Genomic DNA, 22,741 nt, shown 5'->3' on the forward strand with positions numbered 1-22,741 from the left:
TTTTGGGGGGGTAGGTACTGCCAATTCAGGGGTGGGGGAAAACGCCTCTACTGACCTTGGTAAGAGATGGCTAAGGGAAAACACTAGACCTCGCTGGAGGGAGAGCCCCACCCCTCAAGCTCCAGGTCCCCAGTACTGGGTTCTCAGCCCCCACTGCCTGGAAGGGGGTCTCAGAGTCCACAGCCCCCTCCCCAGGGGCTTGAGTCACACACGGGGAAAAGCCGCGAGGGATGAGTCACGGGGTGGAGAAGGGGGAGCGAGGTCTGCTGTGGCCAGGGGACCCTCAAGCTGGCCTGAGTCATGCAAGCCCCGGCCTCGCTGACCCCAGCCCCTTCCCCGGAGATCAGGAGCAGGAAGCCCATTATCGGTGGACTGTGGAGTTAGAGGAAGAGCGGGAGGGGGAAGGAAGACTGTCCGGCCGCGCGGGAAGCTCCGGTTCCCATGGTAACTGGGGGAGGGGTCTCTCAGCTCGAAGGCGGGGTTCCTCCCTCGTCAGGGACGGTCCCGAGCACTGGGGAAGCCCCCGCGCTCTGTCGAGGGGCCACAAGTTTCAGGTCGGGCAGGAAGGGGTTAACGGCGCCGCGTCCCGCCCCACCCCCAACCCCGCCAGGTTTCACCCGCGCCCAACTGTCCCGGGCAGGGTGGGGCTGCGCCCAGCGCTCCCCCGCACGCCCAACCCCCGCGGCTGCCCACGCACGCACGCACACACGCACGCACGCACGCACGCAGCTAGCCCGTTTCCACCCCCTCCCCGCGCTCGCAGGCACGACCGCGTCGGGCTCCACGCAGGCAGCGACCCCCGTCGTGCCTCACGTCACGCACGACGCACGCGCCCCCGCAGCGCAGGGAGCGGGGCCCAGAGCAGCAGAACTTCGGGTTTTTGACACCCCCGGAGCACATCACCGCCTCTGCCTCCGCTAAGTACGCTGTCTTGTGTGACTTTGACACCCGCCCCCCGCAAGGTCACAAACTCTCCGATCTACAGTGTCACACGGACCCAAGATACACCTGCCACACGTTGGCACAAACCTTCACTAATCCAGCCAGCCCCGCAGCGAATGCGGGCAGGGTCACACTGTCATACGCCGTTTGTGATAGGGACACAGGCAGGGCCATCTTTATACACAGATAGGTGACATATACAGACACTCCTATAAAGCCACACCATCAACACAAAGTAAGACGCAAACAGATAAAGACTCGGACCTCAGGAATCCAGTTGTCCCCTCACACGGAGACTGTAGAGATACAGACACATTGTGGGGACAGACTCAATGGTCATACTGTCCGCCGCCGCGTACATCACAATTAGGGCACACAAAGTAAGACAAACCCACGAGGCCGCATACAGGGACACCAGACTGTCTCGGGGACATGGGCAAACCAAGGCCACCTATGACAGCCTCATGCTATTGCAGAAAAACACATGACCTAAAGAAAGTAGGACACGGTCACAGAAACAAAGGCATACTGAAGTACTGATTATCAGTCATTCACTACTTACACAAAGAATGACATAGGGATATAGATATAAAGTAAGGGTTTCCCTGGTAGCTCAGTCGGTAAAGAATTTGCCTGCAGTGCAGGAGACCCCGGTTCGATCCCTGGGTCAGGAAGGAAATAGCAACCCACTCCAGTATTCTTGCCTGGAAAATCCTATGGACAGAGAAGCCTGGCGGAATACAGTCCATGGGGGGGGGGGGGTCCCAAGAGTCCCACACGACTTAGCGACTAAATCAGCACCAAGGTCCCATAAAGAAAAACATGTTCCCTAGTCCCTGACAGCACACCCCTCCTCCAAAAAAACCCACCAAATCACACACACATAGCCTGTTGTGTAAATTCCCAGGGCCTCAAGACTCACCAAGACACAGGTCGATGCAGACACAGGCCTGGGCACACACAATCACAGACCCACCATCTCGCATCTACATAGATGTGAACATATTTCACATGGACTCAGAGATATATACACAGACACGGGGAGGGGAGGGGGTCAGGATGGGAGTTCTGGCAGAATGTCAGTGTCTGGAGTGTAGAAAACCTGCCAGAGTCCCTCATGATATGGGGTGGGGCATGGTGTCCACCCTGAGGTTGTGATCACTCTCCAAGGGGAGCGGCACCATCTCCAAATGTGTGAACTTAAGGGCCCCCATCCCAGCTCTCATGACTGGGTCTCTGCCCAGATGTGAAGGCCAGAGGGGGCAGGCGGGGGTCCAGCTGTGGCCACAGGGAGGGGTTGACTCACCCGCTTCCCAGCAGTACAGCCCAGGCTGGGCCCAGCTGTTCCTGGAAACAGAGGGGAAAGGAGGGGGTGGGGTCCCCAAACCAGCTGGGGGCTGCTGGCCCAGACCAGCATCTCTGTCCTTAATGGAGGCCTTCAGATCATTCCCCAAACTTTGGGGCTCTCTCCATCAAAATGGGGGTTTGACTCTTTTCCCCAAATAAAAGATCCCTGCTTCAGAATGAGGGATTGTAACTGGTCTCGGGTACACGGATGCCTTCAACAGCGGGATTCCCTGTGTTCCATTATTAGGGATTGCTGCTCTTCTCCACCACCGTAGGGAATTCCCTCTCCCCTCCAACATGAGATTCCTTGCCGCCCCAAATGGAGGGTTGTGACTCCTTCAAAGTGAAGGTACCCAGACCTTCCTTTAAATCTGGGGACTTTGGGGTCCCTGAATGTCTATAACGCCTATAATATCACGGCAACATTAAAACAATTCAAGTCCATGCTCCAGATATTTAGATTCCTCCTAAATATCAAGATCCCTGTGGGTCTTGCAAATATTGGGGACCCCACTCCTAAATATTTGGTGGTCCCAGCACGTCCCCCAACATTGGGTGACTACATCCTCTCACAAATATTCCCAGCCTCCCATTCTTGTCACAGCCGTAGTTCCGGCTCACCTTCCATTTCTCCCAGGTGGCAGGTACCACCGCGCCCCCCCCCCCCGTTTCCACCTATTGGCAGCACCCTCTCCCTGACGCGTGCGGGATAGGGGATAAATGGCAGTTGTTCTCACGCCCGCCGGAAGAAGCCCAGTCCGGAAGCCCGCACTGCCGGCCCTTGTCCCCTTCCTCCCTATTCCTTCCCTCGGCTCTGCTCCCAGGGGATGGAGACTGAAAACGACTCGGGAAGGGGATGTGGGTGTGTAGACGGGCCTCCAAGGTCCCTGCGGGTGTGCGGTCGCGCGTCTGAGTGGGCTGTAAGCTGGAGTCTGTGCTAGAGTGATTGTGTTCCCGCGATACTGCAGGAAGGGGGAATGCAGGGAGGGGGTGTTAAGAGGGGAGCTGTTATTATCCTGCCCAACCTGCTGGGGGGCGGGGCGCGGGTAGGGGTCGCGAGAACCAGACTCGAGGTTGCAGGGAGCAGCTCCCCTCCTTTCAGACCTAGACCCACCCCCAAAGCAGAGCCCGCCCCTCCCTCTGGGTACAGCTAATAACCTCTAATTACTACTCATTACCTCGCCCGCCCCGCGGGGGAGGGACTGCAGTGGAACTCAGGCGTCAGAGGACGCCAGCCGGGGCTTTACCCGCCTCCGAGCCCCCCAAGCCGGATCCACCCAGAACCTCTTTCCTCGCCTGCGCGCCAGGAATTATGAGAGCACTTGCTACCTAGAGGTGTGGAGATTCCAACCAACTATATATTTAAATCGCTTAGCGCAGAGCTGCATTCTGTAGGCACTCCACAAATAGTGACTGCGAGCTTATTGTTACGTAGTACTGTTAGCATTTGCTTCTTTACTGCCCAGGGGTCTCAGAGTAGGCCCGTCGATTCCCCTCTAGGCTGCGTTCCTGCGGTCCGGGCGCCCCCTGGTGGGCCGAGGCGACCAGGCCGGCCTGGTAATGGGTTCTGAGGCGCAGGGCTCAGGGAGGGGAAAGGGCTGGGAAAGCTTAGTGAAGGACGGATCCAGGGTAGGCAAATATGTCTGTTCACTACCCAGGACTAACAATCCTGCCCTCGACTTAGGACCCGAATCCCCTTGTCTACCCTTGGGCAAGACTATCAAATCCCCTCCACTGGGAAGAACCTTTAGTGCTCCTTAAATCCATAGAATATGTTATGGCCTGCCCTTCTCCCGCGCAAAGGCTCCGATCATAATGTGGTTAGACAGAAGAATTTCTTTCAGCTGAAGGGAAGGGACGTGAATGCGCCTGTATAACAGGGTGGGGCAACTCCACCTCGGTTGAGGAAAGACGGTGAGGTCTCCGCTACCTCAAAAAGAGCTCGGGGAGGAAAAGCGGCGAGGCCACCCTTGGGATGCGCAAGGTTGGCCCAGACTGACCCCTAGCGGCAGTACAGGCGCCCAAACGGCTTCCCGGATCCAACATGGCGGGTCTGAAGGCCTGAGCTGGAGCCTGGAGGAGATCACGTGTCTAAGGCGGGGCCTGCGCCTAGGGGGCGGGGCGGCGCTCTAGGCCGAGCAGGAGGTCGGGGCTGCTGGCGCTCGCTGTTGGCTGATCTGGACGCTGCTGCGGTGGCTGGGCTGCGCGGCCGGGGTCGAATCCGATCGGGAGCCATGAGCATGGACAAGGCGGAACTGTGCGGGTCTCTGCTCACCTGGGTAGGTCGGGGGCGGGGCCAGGGACAGGTGTACGCCTGCTCTCCTCACCCGGGAGCCCCGAACTTGGCTCTGTCCACCCCTCCGTCCTGGGGCTGGGAGGAAGAGGGGGTCGTCGGCCTGCTAGGCAGTTGGACTCTGACCTGAGCACCTGCCCCGTCACGTGGCAGTTTTGCTGGAAAGAACAGGTGAAGCCACGCCCCTTTGTGGCTGGGTCTTGAAGAGGGGGAGGGCACAGGTGAGCTGGCCTGGTCACGTGGTGCCTATGGGGACCAGGTGACTTATGGTTCTGCCCTCGCTTGGTCGCGCGGAGTTTGTTGGGCCGCGGTAGAGTGAGACCACGCCCCCTCTGGTCGGTCCAGGTGAGCAGAGGCCACACCTCCACGGAGCTTGCTTGCTGGAGCAACAGGCCAGCAACTTCCGCTCAACCTTGTGAGGGTCCTGCCGACCGGAAAAGTCTGCGAAAGGGGCGTGGTCCCTTGGTCCTGGCCCCTGATTCTGCTTGTTGCACTTTCCTCTCCTCCCTCAGCTGCAGACATTCAGTGTCCCGCCCCCCTGTAGCAGCCCCCAGGACCTGAGCAGTGGCCTGGCAGTAGCCTTTGTGCTGAACCAGATGTGAGTGGGGCTGAGGGGGAGGGTCCCAAAGGAGTCCTCCAGAAGCTCATCCCACCTTCTCACCCCCAGAGACCCTTCCTGGTTCAACGAAGCGTGGCTCCAGGGCATTTCAGAGGACCCAGGTCCCAACCGGAGGCTGAAGGTGACAGGTGGACTCAGGAATGGGGGACAGACTGGTGAAGAGTTGATGAGGGACCGGTCAGTTAGACATATCCTGGGTGATGGACAGACAGACCTGGACAGAATGAGGGACAGATGTATGGGGACCAGCTAACTATGTATTTGTTCCTTCATTCTTGTATTAAGCAGGCCTGGGTGTGCAGCAAGGAATAACACGGACAAAAAACTGCATACACAAGCATTAACATTGACTTCCAATGGCAGTTACCTCTATGAAGCCAATAAAAGCTGGGTGGTGAGAGAGAGCCAACTGAGAGTGGGTGGGTGGTTACTCTAGATGGGCTGATCTCCAGTGTGAGATTTGGAGGAATGGGATTCCAGACCCCAGGAACAGCAAATGGAAAGGCCTTCAGTTGGGAATAAGCTTGGTGTGATCGAGGAATGAATGGCAGGGAGGTTAGAACAGAAAGCAGGGGTGTAGGAATGGTAGATGAGGTCATCAGGGACCTGGCAGGCTGGACAGGGAGGTAGATTCTATTTTAAGCTGTGTAAAGTCAAGAAGGGATTTTAGTAGAGGACAGACACAAACCTGGCTGGGGCTTTGCAAAGCTCCCCCTGGCTGTTTGTAGAGGTATGGAGGGGAAGCAGCCGACTGGAACCTGTTGTAACCATCCACATGAGAGAAGATGATGGTTAGGGTCAAAGGGTAGTGGGGCAGGTGGAGAAGAAGAGCAGGCAGTCAGATAGGTCAATCCTAGGAGGGAGGACATTCAGACAGAGAATGGGTCCAAACAGGGTGAAATGACCAGGGATTAGGAGGTGAGTCAGGGAAGAAGAGGATGAGCTAGACAGGTTCAGGGTGGGGTCTGCCTGGCCCCTTCTGGGGGGCTTTGGGACCCTGGACACAACTCCTTGCCCCTCCCCAGGTCAGCAATCTGAAGGCAATCTTACAGAGCCTAGTGGAGTACTCCCAGGATGTGAGTAACTGTAAAGGGATTTAGTGGGTTAGGTTGGGAGAAGGTGTGGTGGGGGGAGAAATCCTTGAGCCCCTGATACCCCTTCCTCCCCCCCATCCTCAGGTCCTGGGGCATCCCATTTTGGACCAGCACCTTCCAGATGTGAGCCTCATTGGCGAGTTCTCAGACCCAGAAGAGCTTGGCAAGCTGCTTCAGCTGGTTCTGAGCTGTGCCATAAGTTGCGAGAAAAAGCAGGGTATGGGAGGTTAGGGGTGGTCCCTAATGGGAAGACCCAAGAAAACCCTCCTTGCCCCTCCGACCCCCGTCTCAGTCTCCCCCACCTTGACCCCCAGAGCACATCCAGAGAATCATGACACTAGAGGAATCCGTTCAGCATGTGGTGATGGAAGCCATCCAGGAGGTAGGTGGGGGTGCCCACTGTGGCAAGGAGCTTCAGGGGAGGGGACATTTCCAGGGCAGAGGCAGCTGGGCACAGGCTCTGCCCTGGTAAGGCCTGGGCTCTGTGTGGAACTCAGCTGGCCAGATTTCTCTGTCTCATGCGTCTTCCAGCTCCTCCCAGCTCGAAGTCACAACCTAACATGCTAAAAGCGCCAGGCCTCAGGAATTCCCCGGGCAGTCCAGTGGTTAGGAATGAATGCTTCCACTGCCATGGCCTGGGTTCAGTCCCTTCTCTGGATCTAGAATCCCAAATACTTCGCAGTGCAGCTGGGGGTTGAGGGGAGGAAGGATCAGGACTCCCTTTTTGTTGGATACATGGGGCAGCCTCTGGACTGGGGTTGTTTTGAAGGACGAGGATTCTTAGGCTGGATTGTAGAAACTTTGGAGGCTGCCCTCAGAGGCCCCAGCTCATCTCAGTGTTCTCCCACTGCCCTCTCCCCTCCCTCCAGCTCATGACCAAAGACACCTCTGAGTCCCTGTCACCAGAAACATACGGGAACTTTGATAGCCAGGTAAGAGGTGAATACCTTGTTAAAGTCCAACCCTATTACTGATTTTCCAGGGCTGCCTAAGGAGGAGGGGCTTGACCTTAAGCCTGTAAACCACTCCCATCCCCCAGGATCCTAGTCTCTTGCCAGGTCCCCAGGGCTCACAAGTTGCCTTTTCTCCAGTCCCCTCAGGTCCCGGGTCTCTCTTAGATCCTGAGGGTTTCTCAGCTCCCTCCTCTCTGTCCCTGGAAGATCCCAGCCTCCCTTTCCGCATCTTCCTCCCCTGGATCCCTGAGTTTTTTGCTTCTCCCCATCCCTCCATTCCTCTCATCAGTCCCGCAGGTACTACTTCCTGAGTGAGGAGGCTGATGAGGGGGACGAGCTGCGGCAGCGCTGTTTGGATCTGGAGCGGCAGGTGGGGCTGAGATGGGGGTTCTCAGGTGCTCCCAGGGTAGGGTCAACCACACAGCCTCCTCTCCCAGCTCCAGCTTATCTGTATGCCCTGCCCGCAGCTGGTTCTCCTGTCAGAGGAGAAGCAGAGCCTGGCTCAGGAAAATTCGGTTCTAAGGGAGCGGGTGGGCCGGCCCGAGGATGAGGGCGCCAGCGGCCTCACTGCCAAGAAGCTGCTACTGCTGCAGACCCAGTTGGAGCAGCTGCAGGAAGAGAACTTTAGGTATGGCCAGGCGGGGACAGGGCCAGCAGACCAGGGGCCTGGGGCAGGTACAGTCCCTTCATGTGCCGCTTCCGCCATCCCTCAGGCTGGAGAGCGGCAGGGAGGACGAGCGCATGCGCTGTGTGGAGCTGGAGCGGGAGGTCACGGAGCTGCAGCAGAGGAACCAAGCGCTTACCAGCCTGGCCCAGGAGGCGCAGGCTCTGAAGGATGAGATGGATGAGCTTCGGTGAGTGGCAGGTCCCCACTGCCAGACTGCCCCTCTGATGTCATTGTACCTCTGGAACCCCCAAATTCCTAGTGAGCCCTCACAATGGCTCATAGACTCTAAAGTACTATCCTGAACCCTGATACACTGTCCTGGAACCCATCATGTCCTCTGGAGAACACCAAAGTCCCTGGATCCATGGTGGCCCCCCAGGGCCCCACAATGCAATAACTTTGCCCCTGGTGACACCTCTGGTCCCCCATCACATGACTGTCCCTTCTTATGATGCCACAGCATCCCTGAAACCGCAAAGTGCTTTGTGGGCCCCCATAGTACCCACCCCTGAACCTCAGTGTGCCTTCTGTAGCCTCAAAGAGCTCCCTTGTGATCCCCATGACACCCCTGTAATGTTAAAAGTTCCTAGTGAGCCCCTACCATACCTTCAAAAACCCCACATTGCTATGCCTCAAAGATCTCCCATGACCCCTCCATGGCCCCCGCACCCACAATGCCCTTATTGGCCCCACAGCCATCTCATGACCCCAGAGTGTCCAAGGGGGCTCCTCAGACCCTCTGGGCCCCATCATTTCTTCTGTAACCCAGGTCATTTTGTGTCCCCCGGAAAACCCCTGATTTTGATCTTGGGCTAACCATTGATGTTTGGGGCTTCCCAGGTGGCTCAGTGGTAAAGAATCTGCCTGCCAATGTGGGAGACACAGGAGATGTGGGTTCCATCCCTAGGTCAGGAAGATCCCCTGGAGAAGGAAATGGCAACCCACTCCAGTATTCTTGCCTGGAAAATAGCATGGACAGAGGAGCCATGGGGTCCCAGAGAGTCAGACACGACTGAGCCACTGAGCACGAACACAACCATTTATGTTTAGGTCTTTCTTTATGCTCCCTAATGATCCCCCAACATCACCAGGCCCCGATGACCCCTGACCTTCGTGACCCAAATGCCCAAAGCTGACCTGACACCTTCCCCTGCCCTGAGGGCCTCGCATCCAAGCTGAACCCTTGACCGCAGACCCCCACCCCCTCTTCCCACTTGCCCCGGCCCCCAGGCAGTCCTCCGAGCGCGCCGGGCAGCTGGAAGCCACGCTGAACAGCTGCAGGCGCCGCCTGGGGGAGCTGCGGGAGCTTCGGCGGCAGGTGCGGCAGCTGGAGGAGTGCAACGCCGGCCACGCGGAGCGCACGCGACAGCTGGAGGAAGAACTGCGCCGGGCTGGATCCCTGCGTGCCCAGCTAGAGGCGCAGCGGCGACAGGTGTGGGTGGAAGCCTGGACCCAGACTGGGGTGGGGGCTCCTCTTGGCTGGCTTCTGATTTTGGCCTACCCTCAGCAAGGGGCTGAGCCCTTCCACCCAGAGCCCGCCCCCTCGTTTACATAGAGGCCACACCCTTTAGACAGGCCAGCTCTGCTCTAGCTTTGCAAGCCCCGCCTCTTCACTTAAGCCCCGCCTCTTCCAAGTTGCTTTCTGGGGTCTCTCTGGCTCCGCCCTTTCACCTTGTACTCAGTCCCTGTCCCTCCCTCTCACCTTGTAGTCCTCTCCCCTCACCTCCGTTCAGGTTCAGGAACTGCAGGGCCAATGGCAAGAGGAGGCCATGAAGGCTGAGAAATGGCTATTCGAGTGTCGCAATCTAGAGGAAAAGTATGAGTCGGTGACAAAGGAGAAGGAGGTGACGCTGAGGTCCTACTGCCCAAGCCCCACCCTTCCCATCAAGACAAAGGCCATTTCCCAGGAGGCCGATCCTGCCTCAAGTGGCCTGTTGCACCCTGTCCCTCCAGCGGCTGTTGGCAGAGCGGGACTCCCTGCGGGAGGCCAATGATGAACTGCGCTGCGCCCAGATGCAGCCTCGGGGGCTGGCCCAGGCCGGTGAGTTGGAGGTTCATCCCAGGGCCTGGGAGAGCTCTGGCCTGGAGCCTCACCTGGCCACATGTGCTATTAGGGCAAACAGAAAAGGCAGTGCCCAGGGCTTGTCTAGTTTGGGGTCGCAGAGTGAGGCCATGCTGGAGGGAGTCTCAAGTGGAAAGAGGTGACATGGGCCAATGGAAAGCAGCAAGAGCTGTCCTTCAGGGCTCTGAGGGGGTGAGCAAAGGCAAACTCAGGCCAAATATTATGGCTCCCTTTCAAGCTGGGTGTGGGGTTTGTGTCAAGTCAGACATTGGCCAAACTTGAGTCCCCAAAGATGCTTCTTCAAAGAGGATCCTAGGGATAGGGACAGGAACTGTGGCGCCACCTGAAGACTTTTCTCACATTCTCCAGACCCCTCACTGGATCCCACCTCACCGGCTGTGGGAAACTTAGCAGCCGAGATCCTACCTGCAGAGCTCAGGTATCCAGGGGTCAGTCACTCAGAGCTCTGGTCCCACTGGAGCCTGCCAGTTCCCACCCTCAACCCCATCCCCAGAGCAGGTACTTACCACTAGCCAGACCTTCTCAGCTTGGTTCCCAAGTCCTAGCCGGGCTTTTTTTCCCCACCCTATGGACTGTAGTCCACCAGGCTTCTCCATCCATGGAATTATCCAGGCAAGAATACTGGAATTGGTTGCCATTCCCTTATCCAGGGGAATCTTCCTGACCCAGGGATCCAACCCAGGTCTCCTCTACATTGCAGGCAGATTCTTTACCATCTGAGCCACCAGGGAAATCCTTTATGTTCACCCACTTCTAATTCTGCTTTTACCTGGCCGGGACTCTAGCCCTGTTGGTGGCTCACCTCGCCTCTTTGGGATCCACCCTCAGTGCACCAGTTAGTTCCAACTCATCCGTCTCCACTGCCCAGGCAAAAATCCTTTGCCCAGCGCTGCCCACATCAGGTTCTGCCCCCAGGACACAGACCCATACTCAGTGTATTCCGTGCTGGGATCAGGGTCCTGTGTCCTGTCCACATGAACTCCCAGTCCAGCTTTTCTCTTTGAAGTGTTTTCTTTTCCTGGAGTCCCATCTTAGTGTTCTAACCCGCTCGTGTAGCCCTGCCCTTCCCGGGATCCACCCCTATACCGTGCTCATGGCTCCGCACACTGCTTCACCCCACCAGCGCTCCGCCCACCCACTCCAAGGCTCAGCCCCGGGTACTCTAACCCTACCCCAGGGTCTGACTGGGCCCTTACCCTGGGCTCTGTCCCTCTCCTGGCCCCGTCCGCCCAGTTTCCCTGCCGGAGCCCTGTAGGCCTGAATAGTGACCCATCCCTAGCCCTGTTCACTCCTTCCCGGTCCGCAGGGAAACACTCCTGCGACTTCAGTTGGAGAACAAGCGCCTGTGCCAGCAGGAGGCGGCCGACAGGGAACGTCAGGAGGAGCTGCAGCGCCACCTGGAGGAGGCCAACCGTGCGCGCCACGGCCTGGAGACGCAGCACCGGTGAGGACCCACCCTGCGGAGGGGGGCCTCCCCCTTAAGCTTGCAGGGGGAGGGAGGGAGGGCGCAGGCACTGAGCGGGGCGCCCACCTCCGCAGGCTGAACCAGCAGCAGCTGTCAGAGCTGCGGGCCCAGGTGGAGGATCTTCAGAAGGCCCTGCAGGAGCAGGGGGGCAAGACTGAGGACGTGAGTGCCCACCTCCTTCCTGCCTGGCCCTTTCCTGTGCCCCCCACTAACCCTCCTCTCTCTCCCCCCTTCTGCCTGATGCCCCGTGAAGTCCATAGTAAGTACCTTGGGCTCAGAGTGCCACTCCCGACCCTCACCCTCCAAGAAGGTTGGGACCTCTGGACACCTCATCCCCACACTCACCCAGCACCTCTTCTCTCCTCCAGTCAATCCTGCTGAAGAGGAAGTTGGAGGAACACCTGTGAGTTGGGTGGCGGGAAAGATTGGGGCAAAGGTGTAGGGGATGGATCTGGTGTCCATGGGGAGTTGTTTTTGAGGCCAGAGGGTCAGCTCACCTGGGGTCTTATAGACCAAAGGAAGGTGTATGGGCTATTTTGGGGAAACAATTGGGAGTCACTCAGGGAATTTCAGCAAGGTTGTGTGACAAAGTGATAGCTTTTATTACTTTTCTGCATTGCTAAAAAAAAAAAATAATAAACTTTTTTTTTTTTTTTTTTCATTTTTGGCAACACAGCTCAGCTTGTGGGATCTTAGTTCCCCAACTAGGGATAAAACCTGGGCCCACAGCTGTGAAAGCTCCAAATCCTAACCACTGGACCGCTAGGGAATTTCCAAAAAATAAAGTTCTTTATTCAAAAGAACTTTCTTAAATAAATAAAGAAAGAAACTATTTTAGATAGCTATCACAATTACAGTTTAAAAACCAAAAGGTATACCAAGGTATACAGAAATAAAGGGTAAACATCTCAGTCTTCCCTCATTAACTCAGTTTCTGCCCCATTCCACCCCCATTCCTATTAGTTCATTATGGAAATTTTTCTAGAATTTTTAAAGGAAATTCAAATGAATATGAATATAGATTTTTACTCTCATTCCTTATTTACACAAAAGGTAGTATAATATGTACACTTTGCTTTCCCTACTTAACAAGTTAACTGGGGAAATTTCTTCGTACGAATAAATAAAGGGAGACCTTATTATTAATTTCTTGATATAGCAGTCTTTGTCAACTGGGGTTCCATGGGGAAACTGGACCTTACAGAAGATGATTTTCATGACTCTTCTTTCAGTTCTGCCAAGACTAGAATGTACCTAATGCCAACCTACAGCACATAAAGCTATTTCCTTATAGAGGATGAATACCTGGAGGCATTAGGGCTTAATTCTGTAGAATTCTGGTCCAGAAGGGCTGGCATATAGCATTTTTTTTGTAATATCGTAATTGATTTAACTCATTCTTTCTAGGCATTTGCAATTTCAATCTGTGCAACAAAGTAAAATCTTATATATGTATCATTTTGTTTGTGTGCAAATATATCACCAAAAAAAAAAAAAAAAAAGGAATGGGTGGCTCCCAGGGCATATGCTTTTGTAATTTTAGTAGATATAGCCAAAGGTTCACTAGTAGATATTATACCATGTTCCAAGTCCATAATACATGATATTAGTCTCACTTATGGGGATCTTTGGGGTTTTGCCCCAGGGGGCAGAATGCAAACTATTAGCTTGTATTTCCTTTCATTAGAAGAGATTTGCATTCTACAGAGATTCCTGGCTGCTGGGTGGAGAATGGAACCGAGGAGTTGAGAGTAGAAGGCTGGCAAGGGATGATGGTGCCTGGACCAGCATGTGGGCTGTAGAATGGAGAGAAGTGGACAGATAGGGGAGGGAAGGCTGGTCCAAGGGCCACCTGATGAGGGTCATGGAGGGTTGTGGCTCTGATGGCTGAAGAGATGGTGGTGCTGGGGCACAGAGCCACCAGGCTTGGAGTCAGGCAGAGAGGTCTGCAAGAACACTTCTGGGAAGCAGAGAAATGGGCCCGGAACTGAGGCTGCCTCTGGCTCCCCACCTGCAGGCAGAAGCTGCATGAAGCAGATCTGGAGCTGCAGCGGAAGCGCGAGTATATCGAGAAGCTGGAGCCACCCGCCGACAGCAGCAGTGAGGGGGGTGCTCAGCGGCCTGGATGGGTGGGGGGAGCCCCTAAGCTCAGCACAGAGCTTAGGGGCCACCTTGTTCCCCCAGCAGCCCGGCGTATTGAGGAACTTCAGCACAGCCTGCAAAAGAAGGACGTGGATTTACGGGCCATGGAGGAGCGGTACCGCCGCTATGTGGACAGGGCGCGCACGGTGAGGACACTGGGTGCCCTACTGGCCTCCTGCCCAGGCCACTGCTTCCCACTTGGCAATTCTCTGCTTCCTGTCCCCACGCCTGTCCTAATCACATCACAGACTTCTACATCATGGCCGGTGGGGCCAAGGTCACCTTGACTGTGTCTTTCCCCACCCCTAGGTCATACAGACCCTGGAACCGAAGCAGCAGCCACCTGGGGGGGCTCCCCCAGATCTCCATGCCCTGAGGACACAGCTCCGGGAGCAGGACGTCCGAATTCGGCACCTGGAGGTGGGTGTCCTAACCCCTTCTCACCGCCCCCAGTATATCCAGTCCCTTTACTGTTCCCTCCTTAGCAGGTGGACTTTGACAAGAGTCGAAGTCAGCGGGAGCAGGAAGAAAAGCTGCTCATCAGTGCCTGGTATAATATGGTGAGTGCACCATCACCTGCCTGAAGTACTGGGAGCCTGGGTGGTGCTGGTGTCCTGGAGGCTCATCTGACCCCAGCTATGCCCCTCCCTCCCTCCAGGGCATGGCTCTGCAGCAGCGAGCTGGGGAAGAGCGGGCCCCTGCCCATGCCCAGTCGTTCCTGGCACAGCAGCGGCTGGCCACCAACGCTCGCCGTGGACCCCTGGGACGCCTAGCAACCCTGAACATGCGCCCTGCCGACAAGCACTGATGGATCGCAGGATCCTGCCACCTGCCCAGCTTGATCCACCCTGGATTCCCCCAACTCACAGGGGGCCCAGAATTATGCCTCAGTTGGTTTCTTGAGAGCCTTGAAGTCACAGTCTCTGCCCCTTTCTCTCTCAGATGGGACAAGAGTGTAGGAGGCAGGTGGGAGGCAGGAATGGGCCTACTCTTTTTAGCGATGTGATTCTTATTCTTGATTTTCTCCCTGGGGTTAGTGAGCTGCCAGGGGATAGAGTGATTTTATATTTGAGAAGAAAAATAATAAAGACTTTTAATCTGATCTGGCTGGACTCTGGGCACTGAGGGCAGGGGGAGATGGTGGGCAGGGGGCTAAGATCATTGCTTTTAAGAAAAGCCTGGCTTATATTCTTTGTTGTTTGTTTGGGGGTTTTTTGGCTGAGCTGGGTCTTCATTTTGGCGCAGGCTTTCTTTAGTTGCGGCAAGTGTGAACTATTTTTGTTGTGGAGCATGGGCTCTAGAGTGTGCGGGCTCAGTAGTTATGGCCCGGGGGCTTAGTTGCTCTGCAGTATGTGAGATCTTAGTTCCTCAACCAGGGATCAAACCCAAGTTCCTGAATTGCAAGGCAGATTCTTAACCACTGGACCACCAGGGAAGTCCCCCTTAGCTTTTATTCTAAGTGAAGTGGGAGCCACAGATGGTTCTTAGCAAAGGAGGCATGTGACCTGATTCAAGTGTTCATAGGCTCCTTTTGGTCCTGTGGGAGGAACAGACTGTGGAGATGTTAGGGTCAGAGCTGAGAGACTGAGTCACTATCCACGTGGGTGGTTGGATGATAGTGAGGGCTCTGGCCAGAGTGGGGATCCTAGAGGAATGGGAAATGGTTGGATTCTGGATGCAACTGGAAGATTAAGCTGATGGGATTTGCTACTGGGTTGATAAGGAGAAGCGATGAAAGAGAGAACCTGGGGACTCCCCTGGCAGTCCAGTGGTTAACACTGTGGTTCCACTACTGGGGGCCTGGGTTTGATCCCTGGTCGGGGAACTAAGATACCACTTGCAGCTCTGCATGGCCAAAACATATATATATATATATATATATATATATATATATATATATATATAAGGGACTTCTCTAGTGGTCCAGTGGTTAAGAATCCACCTTGCAATTCATGAAACACAGGTTGGATCCCTGGTCAGGGAACTAAGATGCCATATGCTGTAGAGGAACTAAGCCTGCACCAAACCAAAAGATTCTGCATGACCCAGCAAAGATCTCGTGTGCCACAACTGAGACTCAACGCAGCCACATAAATAAAATGTTTTTTTAACAAATAAATGAATTTTTTTTAAAGTTGAAGATGACTCCTGGGTTTTGTCCTCAGGAAGAACAAAGCTGGGGCACTCTTTCTGCCCCCTTCTGATGCCTATGTCAGAAGCTTTCTCTATCTCCTTTATTGCCCCTCCGCACACCCCAGCCGTCCTCCTGCTCAGAGCCACCCCACCTGTGAGCTCTCCGAGGCTCTCAAAGGTCGCTCCTGTGACTTCAGTTATTCCTCCCACCAGGAAGTGGTTTATGTGTAGAGCGGGCTCCAGGGACAGCCCCTGACCATGAAATAAACGGTTTGAATCCCGTTTAAAAAAAAAAGGAAGAACAAAGCTGATAGAAGATAAACAAGTGGGGAGTTGACAGGGAACTGGTTTGGGAGCATGTTATGTTCAAGGTGCCCATGAGATCCATACACAGAGATGTAGACAGGTGGCTTTCTGCATCTAGAGTGTGGGAAGGGACCCTGGTTGGACTTCTAAATGCAGGAGTCATCTACATATGATTGATGTAAGGCCTAGAGCATTGAAGAGGCAGAGGGGTCACTTGCAGAAGCAAGGCTGGCAGGAGAATTCCCTGGTGGTTCCGTGGTTAGGACTTCTCACTCCATTGCAATGTGTCCAGATTTAATCCTTGACTGGGGAGCTAGGATCCCTGCAACTAAGCTTCAGGGCGTGGCCAAAAATAAATAAACAAAAGGTTGGTGGGAGAAAGCTTGGTCCTGGGACCTGTGAATCCTATATTGATGAATGAGTAAAACCAAGGGCACTGAATGGGGCCATTTCAGAGAGCAGAATTTGGAAGTGGACAGGGCATCATCAAATAACCCTTAAAGCTTACCTAGCATAATGCCTGGCAGGAGTTGAGTTTTTAGAGAAAAAAAAACTACAGTTTTATTGAGCACCTATTATGTACCAAACATTTTTAAAGCCGTTTTCATTTCATCCAACAGCTCACGAGATGGGCACTCACTTATATGTCCATACTAAAGAAATAATAAAGGCAGGGCGGAGGGATAAAAGCTTCTCACGCAGTGGCGGAGGTGGAAGGAAGTAGAGCTGGTGTTAAGGACCAGCTGTTCAAAGCCGGAAGGATACCCCGCCCTTAGTGCAGTTCTCGGCCCACAGGAGGCGCTCCAAGCCTCTGTGCCAAACGTAAAGTTGGGTCGCAGGCAGGTAAGAAGGGGGCTGGCCGAGTCCACACGCAGCTTATGCAGACCCAAACTGCTGCAGGCAGGCTTGTTTCCCTGTCCTTGGGAATTCAGGGTCCAAAGGCCTCAGGGTAGACTCTCCTCCTCCTCGCCAATGGGGCTGGGCAGCCAGGGCGGAGCCGGCCCCCGGGTCCCAGGCATCGGCACCACGGTGAAGGGCTCAGCGGGCGGCCTGGGGGCGGGGATGGGGGCAGGCGACTCGGGGCAGGTGGGGGGTTCAGACTCCGGCTCCGGCTGGCCTAAGTCGAGCAGCGGGTCTTCGCAGCCACACTCCGGGACCGCGCCGTCCGGAGCGCCCGCGCACGCGCAGCTAGCAGCCATGGATTCCTCCGACACGTAGCTGTTCTTGCGGCGCAGCAAGGGCATGCGCCGGCCCAGCAAGCCACCTGTGGCCATGCCCGCGTTCACTGGCAGGAGGCGCTGCAGGAAGTCGCCGTGTGCTTCGTTCAGCGGCGCGTCCAAGCCGTCCTGACGCTGGAACTGCATGTCCTCCTTGGCCAGCCTGCAGGAGAGACAGAGGGTCACCACTGCCGCCTCTCCCGTCTTCATCAACAGAGCTGAGATGGAGGCAAGCTACTTTTCCGGTCTCCACCCACCTCACTGTTCCACTTCTCCCAGAAGTCTTGGCTTCTCCCCCCAGAGCCTGGCCTAATCCTCTGGCTCTGGCTATGAGCAAACTTAGGCCTTAAAAGGCTTAGTTGGGGCTCTGCCTCGTGTTGCTTCTGGTCTGCCCAATCCTCATAGACTGTAGCCCTTAGTGTCTTGGCCCCAGACCTTGACCCAGATCCCTGACGCCTCATCCTAGTCCTATAGACTGTAGCTTTTAGCTCCGAATCTCCAGGGTGTAGCCTTTAGCCCCGTCCTGGTCACCCACTGCCCCTTCAATTAGACACAACCCGCAGTCATGCGTCCAGAGGATGAGATGGTTGGTTGGCATCACCAACGCAATGAGTTTGAGCATGAGTTGGACATGAGTTTGAGCAAACTCCAGGAGATGGTGAAGGACAAGGAAGCCTGTTGTGCTACAGTTCATGGGGTCCCTAAGAGTTGGACACGACTGAGCGACTGAACCACGACACAGTCATGAGACCCTGCCCAAGAGGCCCTGTCCACCCACACTGGCTCACGTGATGTCGAAGGTAGAGCCCTGGAAGGAGGGCTGCTGCATCAGGAAGGCGGTGGCCGCAGTGTAGGGAGCGCGAGCCTCAGCCGTGTCCCAGTACAGGTCCTTCTCCAGCATGGCCAGGTCGTCGTACATCTCGTCCACAGCCAGCATTGACACCTGTGGGAGAAGATATGCAGGGAAGAGTGGGACATGGAAAAGCGCTGGCACCACTGCGTGGACCCCTCAGGATGGGTAGGAAGGTGGCTATCAAAGAGAGAAGGATGGTTCAAGGGTGATGTGTGGAAGAGTCTTGGCAGGGCTGGGGCCAGGGTCGCTTTGGGAGCCTAGGGATGGTCTCAACTGAGAGACTCTCACCTGGAAGCATCGGTCGATCAGAAAGTTGGTCTCAAAGTCATCGTCGTCCTCTCCGAAGGGGTTGATGAGCTGCTCAGCTACCTGAGTGGGGAGAGGGGAAGTAGGCAAAGCCCTGAGAACCCCTGCCCACTTCACCCCTGTAGTCCTGGCCTTGGGACCCCCACCCACCTTGAGCCAACCAGCATAGAAGAAGAACTGCAGCAGGGTGAAGATTGGCACGCACAGGTCCAGGTCGTGGTCTTTGTAGCCCTGTTCTGGGTCCAGGAACTGGCGACCAATGAGGCAAGCCAGGAAGTAACTGTACACAGCAATGGTCACCACCTGGGGGAGGGACAGAACAGGGTGCCAGTCAGGTCTTGAAACTCATAGAGAGACCAGAGCTAGGATCATCACCAGTCACTGTGATGGACTGAGCTAGTCCTTAATTTTTCCTTGAGACCACCGCTCCAGGGCCTCTGACACGGGATATAAAAAGGCAGAACCAGGTTACCTGGGTGTAGACAAGGGGCACGCTAATCCAGTCGTAGTGAAAGAGCATCCCACACTTGCTCCGAAACACATTCAGCTCCTGGTGGGGCAAATATAGGTCAAGAGGGGGCTGAAATGTGAGCTCACACATGGGGATTAAGTAGGGGAGGTACCTGGGATGGAGATGAGTGGTCACCTAGTGGGAGACAGGCGTGTGCTTCCCGGAACTGGAGAGAATTTAGTGGTGAGTGTGTACCTAGGGGCATTATTCACCTAGAAACCGTCCCATAGAGATATGTGTACACCTCGGGGCTCTAGATAAGGGTGTTTGGAATCCGCCCTGTGAAAGGCACGTGGCAAGTAACGATCTGACACAACCTCGGGGTGGGTGGGGTACAATTTTCGTGGTATTTTTTTTTATGAATGACCACCCAGATAACCCACCTCCAGCAGCAGCTTAAAGGCACCGTTGTCGCGGATGCGGCCCTCGCGCCGAGCCTGCGCCGCCAGGTTGCAGAACCAGACGCAAGGCACCCAGTACTTGTTGTAGGATGAGTTTAGGTTCTCGAACTTCTTGCGCTCCTCGCGGGTCATAAACCCTGCGAGGGCGAGGTCCGGAGTTATTTGCCCCGCCCCCTTCCTTGCCCCGCCGCCCGCGTCCCGTTTTGGCCGAAGCCTCACCTGCTTCCACCACATGATCTATGGTGGGGAAGCGCTTGAAGACCGCGGTGCTGACAGAGCGCAGGATAAGCACCCCGGAGAGCCCTGCGTAGCGCATGAGGGTGCGTCGGTAGAGGCGGCCGCGCTCATCGCGCCCGTGCACTGTGCCGACCACCACGCACATGAGCGCGTCGGTCAGGGGCATGGATAGGTACTGGTTCCACCAGCGATGTACCACCAGCGTCACGTAGAAGCCTGCGGGAGAGCCGGGGATAGGGGAGAGGGGCTCGGTTGGGACACTAGGGTCAGGGGTTTGGGAGCCCAGGTCAAGGGAAGAGGAGCTGACCTGAGTCTTGCATCAGGAGCACGGGGTAGCTGGACACCCAGACCATGTGGGGCCAGGTGGGCTGGGAACCTGGGGATCCAGCCCTGAGGTCAGAGGTTGGTGCAGGCTGTATCACCCTGGCTGCTTGGACGTCATCTGGGATGGGAGATTAGGATCTCGGTATAGAGGTGAAGGATGGGTTTCCAGGTGGCCTTAGTGGTAAAGAATCCACCTGCTAATTGGATCCCTGGGTGGGGAAGATCTCCTGGAGTAGGAAATGGCTATCCATTTCAGGATTCTTGCCTGGAAAATCCCATGGACAGAGGAGCCTGGTGGGCTACCGTCAGAGGGATTGCAAGAGTCAGACACGACTGTGCACACACATCGAGGCGACAACATGGAGTGCACAGGTAAGTTGTCACCAAGGCCATAGGGAGCCCCTAAGCCAGGGGTGTGTGAAGGGGTTGGGCACACGGTCTAAGTTAGGAAACCTAGGGCAAGCTGGTCACCCCATCCTTATGGGCCCAGAATGGTGGGAGGGAGGATGATATTATGCAAAATCACTGAGGACAGGGAGCCGGGACTTGTCAGAGAGATGCCCCTCAGGATGGACTTGAAATGATGGAGTCCCATGGGATCTTTGGAGGGGTGCCTGGGATGGATCGGATGATAAAGAATCTGCCTGCAATGCAAGAGACCTGGGTTTGATCCCTGGGTCTGGAAGATCCCCCGGAGAAGGGAATGGCAACCCACTCCAGTATTCTTGCCTGGAGAATTCCATGGTCAGAGGAAGAGGAGCCTGGTGGGCTACAGACCATGGGGTCTCAAAGTGATGGACATGATTGAGTGACTAACACACATTGGGGATCAGAACATGTGACAGGAGGCACTGGCAAGCCCATGCAGACACAGATGGGAGTCCCTGAGGTGACCAGGGATAAGCCTGTGGATGACAGGGAGCTCTCTCATGGGGGAACCTCAGGGGATACACTGACCAGGTGACCTCCAAGGTCCTGGGAATCGATGCCATACCTGGCGTAAAGGATGCAGAAATGGGGATGTGCGGGGATGGCTTTGAGGAAGGGTCTCAGAAAGCAGGAAAGGCTATGGGTTTCTCGGGATGAAGAGAATGGGGAACTCCGGAGCGCAAACCCACCCAGCACAAAGGAGACCGGGATGAGACTGGCGTACTGGTCGCAGTAAAGGACGAGCTTCTCGAAGTAGCGTTTCTGCTCTTTGGTCAGCACGAAGCTGCGAGGGAGGGGGGACGGGGGTCACCGGCGAGCCCTCGTCCCAAGCAGCCGGTCTCTCTTCCCGCACCCACTCCGGGGCCGCCCCGGAGCCCCTCCCCAGACCTCCCTCAGGCACGGCACTCCCCATCCCCTCCCCACGCCACCCACCCCAGGGCCGCCTCACCGATAGGCGGCACTCAGCGCCATGTAGAGTCCGAGGAAACAGAGCAGCTCGCGCCACAGAAGTTTATAGATGCTCCCGCGCCACAGCAGCAGCAGCTTCGAGAAGCCGCCGAAGCGCGCGTTCGCCACGCGCCCCGTGTACGTGACGGTCATCGCGGCGCCCGGGCCGGTCGAGCCAAAGGAGAGGGGGTTGCTGGATCGGACCTAGGCTTGGGGGCCGAGGAATGCGGGGCCGGGACGGGGCCGGGCTGGAGGCTACGGGCGGGGGTGGAGAGGTGCGGGCCCGGCTCAACTCTGCGCCCTGTTCCGCGCCCGACCACCTTACCAGCTCCTGGGTTCCGGCTCTGCTCGGGTTCCCGTCTCCTCCCACCTGCTCTGCCCTACCCTAGCCCCCAGCCCTCCTCTCCAAGGCCCCCTCTTCCAGGTCACTCCGTTCCTTGGACTCCCGGTCCCAGCGTCTTGTGCAGACCTTCCCTGGCCCTTTCCGTCTATCCCCCACCCTCAAGACCCTTAGGTTTTATCCCTCTCAGATCCCATACCCCTTACCTGGACGCCATCTACACTTTCCTCTGCTCCCTGAGTCCCGAACCCTTTAGTTTCTAAGTTCCCAGGGCTCCAACTGAGTTTCCTCCCGAATTCTCTTTCCTCAAGTTCCACTTCGACCTTTCCTCTCCTCCTCCCCTAACCCAATGAGGGCCCATTCTCCTCCCTGCGCTTTCTTTTGAAGTCCTCCAAAGCCTGGTCCCCAAGCCTCCTGGCCCCCAGGTCCCTTCCCACAGTTCCCCTGGCCTCAGACTAGCTCCCTCTGCTGCACAGCAGCCCCAGTCTATCCCCCTCCCACTTAATCGCCCTGGCTCTGCCCCCTCCCCCTGGCCCTGGATCCACCTGGACCTTTCCTGTGTCCATTCCCTGCTTGCCTTCCACACCCTACCCTGAGGATTCAGATGGATTTTCCCTCGCAGACCGACTTGTCCTCAGGGTTCCTGGTTCCCCCAGGCCTGGGTCCTTCTCACCTGATGGCTGGTTCAGGGACACTTGGGACAAGGACAGGATGGGCTGGGCGGGTGGCTTCAGTGTTGGGTGGGGCTTAAGCCAGATTCTGTGAGGGAGGGGGCTGGGGAGTGGACGTGCGTGGCCCTTCCCTGGCCCTCCCCCCAGTCAGTTGCAGCCTGAGAACTTTGTTTGAAGTCTCCTCAGTTTGTTACCTGGGGCGGGGGGTGGAGAATTCACCCTGACCTCCCTAGCTCCTCCCTGTCCTGTCTCCCAGTCAGTCAATGGCAGGTCCCAGAAACTTTAGCCCTAGAGCTGGGGGAAGGGGCAGGAACCCTGTCTTTACCCAACTCAGTTGTACACACACTGCTCAGTGAGGCTAGGTCACTCGAAACTCACCTGTAAATTAACCATAAAGATGCACATGGAAACATACCATAGATCAGACACAAATTCAACTTTCCTCAACACAGCCTCCCAC

The 22,741-nt window shown here is 56.1% G+C and overlaps 2 protein-coding genes across 30 annotated transcripts; one reads left to right on the forward strand and one right to left on the reverse strand.

The window, feature by feature from the left end:
* Window positions 1-761: 761 nt before the first annotated feature.
* On the forward strand, window positions 762-14,707 carry HOOK2 (hook microtubule tethering protein 2). Of its 29 annotated transcripts, none has more exons than XM_081504537.1 (22): window positions 762-921; window positions 5,095-5,180; window positions 5,250-5,322; window positions 6,227-6,277; window positions 6,380-6,512; window positions 6,610-6,677; window positions 7,165-7,227; window positions 7,538-7,618; window positions 7,716-7,876; window positions 7,962-8,102; window positions 9,146-9,347; window positions 9,649-9,759; window positions 9,869-9,956; window positions 10,347-10,416; window positions 11,305-11,442; window positions 11,538-11,625; window positions 11,832-11,866; window positions 13,481-13,563; window positions 13,651-13,751; window positions 13,915-14,025; window positions 14,094-14,165; window positions 14,264-14,707. In XM_081504537.1, exons 6-22 carry the CDS (start codon window positions 6,627-6,629, stop codon window positions 14,411-14,413), a joined length of 1,746 nt encoding a protein of 581 aa, XP_081360663.1. In that variant the 5' UTR covers window positions 762-921; window positions 5,095-5,180; window positions 5,250-5,322; window positions 6,227-6,277; window positions 6,380-6,512; window positions 6,610-6,626; the 3' UTR covers window positions 14,414-14,707. The 29 variants fall into 29 exon arrangements, with proteins under 29 accessions (XP_081360663.1, XP_081360660.1, XP_081360650.1 ...); XM_081504534.1 differs by having other exon boundaries at window positions 777-921; window positions 14,091-14,165; XM_081504524.1 differs by having other exon boundaries at window positions 840-921; window positions 13,648-13,751; window positions 14,091-14,165.
* Window positions 14,708-16,619: 1,912 nt separating this feature from the next.
* Window positions 16,620-21,423, reverse strand: BEST2 (bestrophin 2). The gene is made up of 9 exons (XM_081504541.1): window positions 21,272-21,423; window positions 21,012-21,106; window positions 19,552-19,785; window positions 19,315-19,469; window positions 18,893-18,970; window positions 18,571-18,723; window positions 18,403-18,483; window positions 18,050-18,204; window positions 16,620-17,424 (listed from the first exon to the last, which is right to left on the reverse strand). Exons 1-9 carry the CDS (start codon window positions 21,421-21,423, stop codon window positions 16,989-16,991), a joined length of 1,539 nt encoding a protein of 512 aa, XP_081360667.1. The 3' UTR covers window positions 16,620-16,988.
* Window positions 21,424-22,741: the final 1,318 nt, after the last annotated feature.

The sequence above is a fragment of the Giraffa tippelskirchi genome, chromosome 6 (genome assembly GCF_054371585.1).
Source record: "Giraffa tippelskirchi isolate mGirTip1 chromosome 6, T2T-mGirTip1v1.2.pri, whole genome shotgun sequence".
In the NCBI taxonomy this organism is placed as follows: Eukaryota; Metazoa; Chordata; class Mammalia; order Artiodactyla; family Giraffidae; genus Giraffa; species Giraffa tippelskirchi.

Coding starts and splice junctions, on each gene's coding strand:
- BEST2 (XM_081504541.1), bottom strand. CDS start 21,423: ATGACCGTCACGTACACGGGGCGCGTGGCGAACGCGCGCTTCGGCGGC. Junction 19,786..21,011: donor CCCGGTCTCCTTTGTGCTGG/GTGGGTTTGCGC, acceptor GCTCTCCCGCAG/GCTTCTACGTGACGCTGGTG. Junction 18,484..18,570: donor TCTATGCTGGTTGGCTCAAG/GTGGGTGGGGGT, acceptor CTCCCCACTCAG/GTAGCTGAGCAGCTCATCAA.
- HOOK2 (XM_081504506.1), top strand. CDS start 4,524: ATGAGCATGGACAAGGCGGAACTGTGCGGGTCTCTGCTCACCTGG. Junction 9,760..9,868: donor CGGTGACAAAGGAGAAGGAG/GTGACGCTGAGG, acceptor CTGTCCCTCCAG/CGGCTGTTGGCAGAGCGGGA. Junction 14,026..14,093: donor TCCGAATTCGGCACCTGGAG/GTGGGTGTCCTA, acceptor CCTCCTTAGCAG/GTGGACTTTGACAAGAGTCG.